Here is a 10,645-nt window from a genome sequence, read left to right on the forward strand (position 1 = left end):
AATAATATATTAAATACACTAAAAATATTAAAATAAAAGTTTTGTAATACATTAAAAAACATTTATACTAAAATCATTACCATAAAAATAATATATATATTTTATTATATTAAAAACATAAATATATATAATAAATATTTTAATAAAGTCTAATTTTTTATGTGAATTTTATAAATATATTTGTTAGGTAATTATGTTATCTGAATGTGCCAGAATTTATCTCTAATTAAAGCCATTATTTAAGTGATGAAAAAAAAACAAAATATTCTTAGTGATGGAATTTAAATAGCTTATTAATGACAATCTTTAATAGAAAAAAAATAGCATCACACGAATGTTTAAAGACGTTTGAGTGTGTTTAAATATGTCTTTTCTTTCTATTTAAAGGTAAGAATGGATTTAACTCTATGTGATGGTCAAAGGTGTTTACCGCTCCAGGTGTGGCCTGAGTTCAAATCATGTTAGTCGCTTTTGTTGTTTAGGTTTTGCACTGTTAATGTAATTAAAAAAAAAAAAAGGTAAGAAAGGATTATATGTAGCAGTAGGAAAAAGAGAAATAAATTTTTTTTCTTCTTCAAAAGGCAAACCAAAGCGCCCTTGCTATAATTTTTTCCCTTTGCCTCACTTACATTATCCATAATCTTTCATGGCGTCTTCTTCATCTTCTTTTCGTCAAATGATGCACCAAGTTTTCTTGATCTACGGAGGTGAAGACACACGCCTTAACTTCACCAGTCATCTACTCAAAGCTTTTAAAGACAGGGGACTGAATGTCTTCTTCGATGAAGAAAAACTAGAGAAAGGGGAGCAACTTTCACAAGCACTTTCTCAAGCAATTGCAGCCTCAAATTTCTTAATCCTTGTTTTATCTAAAGACTATGCTTCTTCGAAATCATGTTTAAGTGAACTCTCTCAGATCATGAATTGTAAAAAGACTCAAGGACATATTGTTCTTCCCATCTTTTACCATGTTGATCCCTCCCATGTGCGAAATATTGGTGGGACTTTTAAGACATCCTTCGGAGAGCATGAATCAAAGAGGTCGGTTGATGAAGTGAAGCGATGGAAAGCCGCCTTCACTGAAGTCGGTACATTAAAAGGGTGGCATATAGGAGGAGGCAAATTCGATAGGTAACTATATATATGTATATATATATTTATCTTATTATATTTGACATATCTTTCTTTTGACGGTTGATTTTTTTTAATTATTTTCTAGATCTGAAACTGAGTACATTAAAGATGTGGTTGGATATGTTTTAAAAAAGTTGAATAGCAATTGTAGAAGTGTTTCTGAAGAATTGGTGGGAATACATGATCAAAAGAAGAAGATTTTGGGGTTGATTGAGCAAGTGGACATACGTGTAATAGGACTTTGGGGAATGGGTGGTATTGGCAAAACTAGCCTTGCTGATGCTGTTTATAAGGAAGTCTTTCCAAAGTTTGAATGTAGTTTGTTTCTTCAAAACATTAGTGAGAAAATAAAAAAATAGGGGAATGAATCTTTACGAAATGAACTTCTTTCCAAACTGTTAAACGAAGAAGAAATTTGTATTGATACCCCTTCTATAGGATACCCTTATCAAGAGAGGCTGAATAATAAAAAAGTGCTTGTTGTCCTTGATGATGTTAGTGACTCAGCCCAATTAGATTTTATGGGTGTCAAATATTTTGGTCCTGGAAGTAAAATCATTGTAACATCTAGAGATAGACAAGTACTTAAAAATGGAAGAGCTAACCGCATATATAAGATATATAAGGTAAAGGAGTTGAATGAGAATGATTCTCTTCAACTTTTTTCTACATTTGCATTTAAGTTCACTACAGAAAAACAATTTTTTAGCGGCGTTTTCAGCAGCGTTTTACTAAAAAACGCCGCTATAGATCGAGAATTAGCGGCGCTTCTCGAAAAACGCAACTATAGATCGAGCAAAAACGCCGCAAAAAAATTAAGCACAACGACGTCGTTTTATGTTGAGCTTCAGTGGCATTAGCGGCGCTTTCTAAAAAACGCTGCAATAGATCGAGATTTAGCGGTGCTTTTTGAAAAACGCCGCTATATATAAGGTTTATGGATTATGGGTTTAGGGATTATGGGTTAAGGGTTAGGGTTTAAGGTTTAAGGGTTAAGGGTTAGGGATTTAGGGTTTAAGGTTTATATTTTATGGTTTAAGGTTTTGGGGATGGCAGTCAAGGGTTTAGATTAATTAGTGCTTTTAAATTTATATATTAAATAATTTCTTATACAATTGTAAAGAGATAATATTAATTTTAATATATTAAAATTATGATTATAGTTTAAATTATTTAAGAGATAATAGATAAACTTTATATATATTAAATGGTTTAGGAATTAAGGTTTACTTGAGATTTGTTAAATGATGAAATTTTATGCAATCAATTAATGCTTTTATATTTAAAAATATTTAATCTAAACCATTTAATATATTTAAATATTAGATTTAAAAAACATTGAAAAATAAATAAAAAAAGTAATAGATTGATATGGATAGGTAATCGTCTATTTTGATAGGACCAAATTATAACAAATAAGGTCTTATTTTTATTTTGAAGTTGACTTTATAAACAATATAAATTAACTACACCATTCATTTACCTATGGGAAAGTCAATTTCATTTTAGTTACTTAATTATGAAAAGTTACACTTTGATAACTAAACTATTTAGAAGTTTTCATTTAAGTTACCAAGCTGTTAAAATCAATGTTATGGCTTTCACTAAACCCTAACCCCTAAACCTTTAAATCAGTAATCCTTTAAACCTTAAACCCTAAATATCATATCACAAACCCTTAAAACTCTAAACACTAAACCACAACCCCTAAACTCCAAACCTTAATTCCTAACACTAACCCATAAACCCTAAACCCTAAACCCTAAACCTTAAAATCTTAAACCATAAACCTTAAAATCTAAAAAATAAATTTCATATGGATATTAATGTGTGTGTATATATATATTAATGTAAGAGCAAAAAACAAAACACAAACAATAAAATAGGAAAAAAAAGTGAAATGGCAAAATGATTACAAAACGTTGCTGTCTTAAGCTTTGTTTTAGTGGCGTTTTAGAACGCCACAAAAGGATAGCCTTTAGTGCCGTTTTCACAAACAATACCGCAATTATGTTTTAAGAGAGTGCAAAACACTACCGTTTTTGTCTGCCAATTAGTGGCGTTTTTACTAAAATGCCGCAAAAGGATATCCTTTAGTGGCATTTTCTCATAAAACGCTGCAAAAATGTTTTAAGACTGTGCAAAACGCTGCCGCTTTTATTGGCTTTTTAATGGCGTTTTTACTAAAATTCCACAAAAAGATATCCTTTAGTGGCATTTTATCATAAAACGCCGCAAAAATGTTTTAAGACTATGCAAAACGCTATCGTTTTTATCTACTTTTTAGTGGCCTTTTTACTAAAACGCCATAAATATCGATTATGAGTAGCCAAAACGTTTCTGTTTTAGCTGCGTTGGTGGTACTTATGATAAACGCCGTAAGGTTCAATTCAACTAACTTAAACGGCGTCATTTGTTTAGCCCCGAATTTCCCTAGTTTTCCCTCAAATTAAATTACTCTGATTTCATTCCCCCAATTTCTCAATTTCTTTTCTCTCATTTTCCCTCAAATCAGATTACCCCGATTCCATTCCCCCAGTTTCCCAATTTCTTTTCTCCTATTTTCCCCAACGGCGTCTTCCCCAAATTATTTTCCATAATTTCCTAACTTTTCAATCCCCAACTGATCGAAATCTCCAATTTCTGAAATCCCTTTTCTCTCTGCTGCATCCTCTTCTCTCTGTCATAGCCTCTTCTCTCTACCGCTGTCGCTGGAATTTCGAGTCCTATAGGTATTTACGACTGATTTCCCCTTTCCTGTATTATTTTATGCATTTTGGGTTTGGGTTTATGTGCATTTTGGTTTCCTATAGGTAATGAATAAATATGTTGTTAAAAAAATTGAATTTGTTTCAATTTTCTGCAATTCGGGTGTTGAAAAGTTTGCTACCCAAACATTCTTCCACTCATTCCTCCGAAAACTTTGTTACTACTTATATGGACCCTTTATTTAATTTCAGTCTCTTTGAAAATGGATAATGATTGTCATCTATTGATGTTGTTTTTGATATAGCTGACTTTGTGTTTATATTGAATTTGATTTGAAAGGCACTTTGTTTGCTATCTCAGTGTGCTAAAGAAATCGGGACAATATGGAATTTCTGGGGTGTTTTCTTATGGGCTACTGAATACAGTTTACTACCTTATTACCTTTCTCTTGGTGTGGTAACTAAACTATTGCTTCATTGTTAGTTCATGATTTTCTTGCTTGATTTCATTTGGCAAATATATTGCATAGGCCTATATCCTTTTTTGTGCCTTTGAAATTTCATAGATTAAATTGTATAGTGAACGGAAATAAAAAAGATAGACAATCAAGTTCAAAAGTAGAATATATTAGAACAAAGGAATATATAAAATATAAGTGCAAAAATTCTTTGAATTAAGAAAGCTGAGAAGTTTGAAGCAGTCTTTGGATGAAATTGTGACAGATCATAAAGTTAGTGGGATTCCAATTTGGCTGGAGGAATTCCTGCTCAGCTGGCAAATTTGGTAGCTTTCATACACTAAAGCAATACACAGAAAGCCTAGATAACCAAAAGGTTAGTTAATCTTTTATTTTATTTTATTTTTTAGTTTTTTAAATTATTATTCTTGTTTATCCTTAGATTATTTTTAATAGATCATTAATGGATCATGTTTTTAACTTATTTAATTCTTGAAAATACATTAATGGATCATTAATATTGTTTATTCTTGAAAATACATTAGTGGATCATGTTTTTAACTTATTTAATTCTTGTTTATCCTTAGATTATTTTTTAATTTCATGGTTGTTCATTGTTTGTAGGTGTAATTTAATTTGCCATCCAATTTAATCGACTCTACCATCCAATTTAATTTCAGGGCTCGTATTAGGGACGATATGTATGCATGTGATTGGATTTAATTTGAATGAAAATTTAAGCCTCATTTTTATATGTATGTTTGTGTTATAAGTCCGATAATGCCTCGTACCCTGTTCCAGCGTTGGATACGGGTAAGGGGTGTTGCATAAGCCAACAGTCTCACATTTAAAAGTGTTTGGCTGTGTCTGCTATACACTTATCCCAACTGAGAAGAGAACCAAACTGGAGAAAAGATCTGTGCCAGGGATCCTTGTTGGTTACAGGAGCACAAATAAGGGATATATGATCTTTGATCCCTCCACCAAAAGGATCATGGTGAGCAGGGATGTGAAATTTGATGAATAAAGTGTATGGAAATGGAATGGTACAGATGCAAGACTGGATGATAAAAGTCAACAAGACAACAATCTACAACCAGCGGAAGAAGAAGAGCAAATTGGTGATGATTTTAATGATACACCTGTGAGAGGCACAAGAACCATCACTGACATATATCAAATATGTAATGTTGCAATACTTGAGCCTACAATTTTCGATGAAGCTGCCAGAGAAAAGTGTTGGAAAAGTGCCATAGAAGTTGAAATGAAGATGATACACAAGAATGACACTTGGGAATTGGTTGACAGACCAGACCAGTAGAGGGTTATTGGTGTGAAGTGGGTGTTTAGGGTCAAATATAATGCTGATGGGACTCTAAACAAACACAAGGCAAGACTTGTGGTGAAGGGATACAACCAACAGTATGGGATCGATTTCATTAAAAACTTTGCTCCTGTTGCAAGGTTAGATACAATAAGGCTTCTGTTTGCCTTGGGTGCTCAAAAGCAATGGAAAGTGCATCAGTTGGATGTCAAGTCTGCTTTTTTAAATGGCTTTCTCAGGGAAAAGATCTTCATTAAACAACCAGATGGGTTCAAGGTTCCTGATAAAGAGGACAAGGTCTACAAGTTGAAAAAGGGCTTGTAAGGTTGAAGCAGGCACCAAGGGCCTGGTATGACAGGATTGATGCATACCTGTCTAGGCTTGGGTTCAAGAAGAGTATCAGTGAGCCTACTCTTTATGTGAAGAAATCAGAAAATGAAACTTTGCTGATTGTGTCACTTTATGTGGATGACTTGTTAGTAACTGGAAACAATGGGGAGTTGATTGATGAGTTCAAAATGCAAATGCATGATGTCTTTGAAATGACTGACTTAGGAGAAATGACATATTTTCTTGGCATAAAAGTAATTCAGACTGACCAAGCTATTTTCATAAGTCAGCAGGCTTTTGCTTTGAAGATTCTAAACAAATTTTGCATGTCAAACTGCAAAATTGTTAGCACACCAGTAGCTCAAGGTAAAACATTAACCAGCAATGGGAACCATGGGAGAGTTGATGAAAAGGAGTATAGAAGCCTTGTAGGTTGTCTGCTCTACTTGACAGCTACAAGGCCTGATATCATATTTGCTGTTAGCCTTCTGTCCATATTTATGCATTGCTGCGATATTATTCATTTTAAAACAGCCAAAAGAGTTCTTAGATATGTAAACGGGACTTCGGAGTATGGAGTGAAATTTGAGAAGGGAAAAGAGCTCAAGCTGATAGTGATTGGGCAAGGTCCATTGATGACATGAAGAGCACTTCTGGCTATTTCTTCACTCTTGGCTTAGGGGTCTTTTTTTGGAGCTCAAAGAAATAACAAATTGTTGCTCAATCTACCGCTGAAGCAGAGTACATTACAGCTGCTGCAGCTGTTAAATCAAGCCATTTGACTTAGGAAACCTTTATGTGATTTGAATGAAGAGCAAGTTGATGCTACTGAAATTAAAGTTGACAATCAGTCAGTTGTTGCCATAGGTAAAAATCTAGTATTTCATGGCAAGACCAAGCATTTTAAGATTAAATTTCATTTTGTTAGAGAGGCTGAACAATCAAGGGAGGTGAATATGATTCATTGCAGCTCAGAAAATCAGTTTGCGGATATTCTAACTAAGTCTCTAGGTGCTACAAGGTTTGATCCTTTAAGAAGAAGTATTGGTGTTTGTTGCATACAGTCCAAGGAGAAGTGTTGAACTTTGGCCTGCAATGCAACAACAAACCAGCATTAAAGCTGAACCAATGCAACAACAACATTTTGTTCATTTGCAACATGTTTCATTTGTTTTGTAATATGACTTTGAGTTAGTAAAATTAGTTGCTGATTTTGTATGAAGTGATCTAATAGTTTATATGTAAGCTTCTTTGTGTGTAATTTAAGCTATGTTTTAGTTAAGTATTAATGGGAGCAATTACACATTAGGTGGCTGCCTTGTATCACATATATGTTCATCATCTTAATGAAATACACAAGTGATTCTTAGTCATCTTCTTGTAAACAATTTTCTTTGCATTCATTCTTTGCTTCAATTCTCCTTAGTTTACATGCAAAAACCCCAACAGTATCGGATGGTAATTGATGCATCTTTTTCCTTGTCTTTACGATTCTCATCCTTAACAGTGTGAAACTTGAATGGGATTAGACAAGGTGATATCTGCTCCAACAAGTCTCTGCTTAGAATTCATATTATTTATATTTTGAACAATGTTCCAGCAAAAACCAGATTCTATCAAAACGAAAAATTCAAAAGATCAAAAAGGAAAAGTTCAAAAGAAGAACAATGTGTTCAACAAATGATTATCCAAAATGTTTTCAAGTCCATATATATACACACATAATAAGTTTGACTAAGACTACAAAACATACTAGTAAGGAACTATGCTTAAGAAGACTGGTGAATGCATATGTGCCATTGACCATTAATCATCTCAAACACATTTGTTACAAACAGCGGAAACCAATTGCTACCTTTTGTTGTCTTGACAGATTCCACGCACGTAACATACCCAAAATCTCCTCTAACATGAACTCGAACATTTTTCAGCTTTATCTCTAGTGGAAATTCGAAGTTCATCCACACAAGTTTCCAGCTTTTCATTATGGAATCATAACCAGATATCCCTTGTCCCCCTGGGTGCACACAACAAACATCATCTCCTTTCACCCAAAGGTTTTGCATCATGTCTAGATCCCCTCTCCTAAAAGCATCATAAAACCCAAAATTTGCTATCAGTACCAAAGCCTTACTATCCTCATGTAGGACTCGAAGATCATCCTTGATTTTTGCTGCTTCAGCATAGTTTTCTTCCTCGACGGTAATCTGCAGGTCCCTTTGTAAGATTTGTTCATCTAACATTATGCTTTCAGCATTTCGGTTACCCTCGTTGTCATTACCTTTGGCTTGAAAAGGCATCAACAATAGCATATGTGGATTTTGTTTGATGGGTACTGCACTAGATTAATTAGCAATTAGATAAGCTGGATTTGGCACATATGATGAATCTATATTAAGATAAGTTGCAAAGACAAGAAACTTACAAGAGGTATTCCATTTCCCAACTTGTAGTGTCACTATCCCAGTAAAAACTCGGTCTTGTTTCCACTTGAAGCCTTCCTTATTGTTTAGTTTCTCTTGGATAAAACTAGGTCCAATCAAAAGGGTGTCTATACATATTTCTTCATTTAATATTTTGGAAAAAAGATCATTTCTTAAAGATCTCACTTCTTGCTTTTCTATATTCTCACTAACATTTTGATGAAAATCATTACAATCTCCGGACTTCGGAGAGACTTCTTTATGTACATCATCAACAAGGGGAGTTTTGGTTATACCACCTATTCCCCAAAGTCCAATTGCACGACAGTCTTTTCGTTCAATCAGCCTCAAAATCGTGTTTTTCTGATAATCCAATCCAACCAGTTCCTCAGAAGCACTTTTAGGGTTGCTATTTGTCAACTTTTCTGTAACATATTCAATAATATTCTTGATATATTCGGCTTCAGGTCTAGCAGATAATAAAGAAAGAAAATGGTAAGATGACAGCATGTAAGTTTGATAGGTTCTTATAGACAAGTTTTTTTTTTTTTAAATTTAAGATAAATATAATTTTTAGAGTTTAGAATTTGAAGGTCTATGATTTAAGGGTCAAGGTATAGGGTTTTAGTATCTAGGAGTTAAGTTTTTAGAAATTTATAAAAAAATATTAAATGAATTAGTAAATTTTTCTTAAAACTTAAAAAGAAATTAAAAAAAAAAAGCTCAAGAAAAAAAATATGGATGGTGTAGATTTCATGAAATCTAATACAAAGATAAATATAAGAAGAGGAAAAATATAGTTACCTATCAAATTTCCCACCATCTATATGCCAACCTTTTAATTTACCAACTTCAGCAAAAGCAGCTTTCCATCGCTTCACTTCATCAACTAACCTCTTTGATTCATGCTCTTCAAAGGATATCTGAAAGCTCCCACCAATATTTCGCACATGGGAAGGATCAACATGGTAAAAGATGGGAAGAACAATATGGCCTTGAGTGTTCTTGCGGTCTATGATGTCGGAAACTTCAGCCAGGCATGATTTTGAAGAAGCATAGTCTACGGATAAAACGATAATTGAGAGATTTGAGGCTGCAATAGCTTGAGAAAGTGCTTTTGAAAGTAGCTCTCCTTTTTCCAGTTTTTCTTCATCGAAGAAGACATTCACTCCCATGTCTTTCAAAGCTTTGAGTAGATGACTGGTGAAGTTAAGGCGCGTGTCTTCACCTCTGAAGCTCAAGAAAACTTGATGCTTGATTTGACGAGAAGAAGAAGAAGAAGTAGTCATAAAGAAAGAGTATTCAAACAAAATAACCTAAGGATTTTGTGAAGAGAAAAATAAAAAGAGCAAACCATACGAAGGAATTAGATTTTCTTGGCTTGATTTCTTTAAAGTATTCTACAAAAGAAAAGTTTAACATACTAAGGTAGATTTTCTTGGCCTGATTTTCTTTAAGATTTTCTTGGCCTAATTTTCTTTAAGCCAAAGAGTTATGTTTCTTAATGTCCTTTAAAACATTAATTTATTTGGCAAATGGTAACTGCTGTGTAGTCCAGAGTCAAGGTCTTCCAGTGGGACAAAATTGTGAACCAATTTAGTGGATTTATATTAACAATAAAACACTTAAAAAAAAATTCTAAAATCGCGGATTAAGTTTTAACTTAGCTGGCATCAAAATTGTTATCAATGCAAAAAGACATGGGTTTAAGTGCTCTGAAACATATTATCCTTTTATTTAAGGGTTGAGGAGGAGTTATAAGTAGTTCTAGACATTGTATCAAAAAACCTTAGAAAAAACACCCATTAGATATTAGAACTTATAACACATTTAGATAATTTTATGTTTACGTTTTGAGGGTTCTTTTTTTTCGGGTTTTCGGGGTTTAATTTTTTATCTCTATCTTTTGTATTCTTCGTTATTTTACCATTATAGTAAAATTATTTTTACCCGTGGTTTTTTATCCTCTTTGGAGGAATTTTTTTACGTTAATTTTTTGTGTTCAATTTCTCAATTTATTCCGTTATTTTTTTACTTGTTACTTAATCGAGTCGATCCCCAACCGTTTATATGAATGTAGAATTTGCCAAAGTTTTGCTGTTATCTCAAAACTTGTGGGATGATGGAGCTGGATATTATTTTCAGTGGCACCCCTTTCACAGTTTTCACTCTCAAAGCTAGATTGTTGAGCTTCAAAGTTTTACCCCGTAGAGGAAACCAGCAAGACACTAGAATATTGGCATTTGCAATCAACTCAGTCTCTAAGAA

At 33.3% G+C, this 10,645-nt stretch overlaps 2 protein-coding genes across 2 annotated transcripts; one reads left to right on the forward strand and one right to left on the reverse strand.

Moving 5' to 3' along the window:
* The first annotated feature begins 590 nt into the window (after positions 1-590).
* On the forward strand, positions 591-1,780 carry LOC128281511 (disease resistance protein RPV1-like). Its single transcript, XM_053019721.1, has 2 exons — positions 591-1,131; positions 1,220-1,780. The coding sequence occupies exons 1-2, from the start codon at positions 647-649 to the stop codon at positions 1,491-1,493; spliced, it is 759 nt and encodes a 252-aa protein (XP_052875681.1). The 5' UTR covers positions 591-646; the 3' UTR covers positions 1,494-1,780.
* Positions 1,781-7,606: 5,826 nt separating this feature from the next.
* On the reverse strand, positions 7,607-9,936 carry LOC128282429 (disease resistance protein RUN1-like). Its single transcript, XM_053020630.1, has 3 exons — positions 9,182-9,936; positions 8,380-8,846; positions 7,607-8,289 (listed from the first exon to the last, which is right to left on the reverse strand). Exons 1-3 carry the CDS (start codon positions 9,664-9,666, stop codon positions 7,724-7,726), a joined length of 1,518 nt encoding a protein of 505 aa, XP_052876590.1. The 5' UTR covers positions 9,667-9,936; the 3' UTR covers positions 7,607-7,723.
* Positions 9,937-10,645: the final 709 nt, after the last annotated feature.

Source organism: Gossypium arboreum, chromosome 10, assembly GCF_025698485.1.
Source record: "Gossypium arboreum isolate Shixiya-1 chromosome 10, ASM2569848v2, whole genome shotgun sequence".
NCBI lineage: Eukaryota > Viridiplantae > Streptophyta > Magnoliopsida > Malvales > Malvaceae > Gossypium > Gossypium arboreum.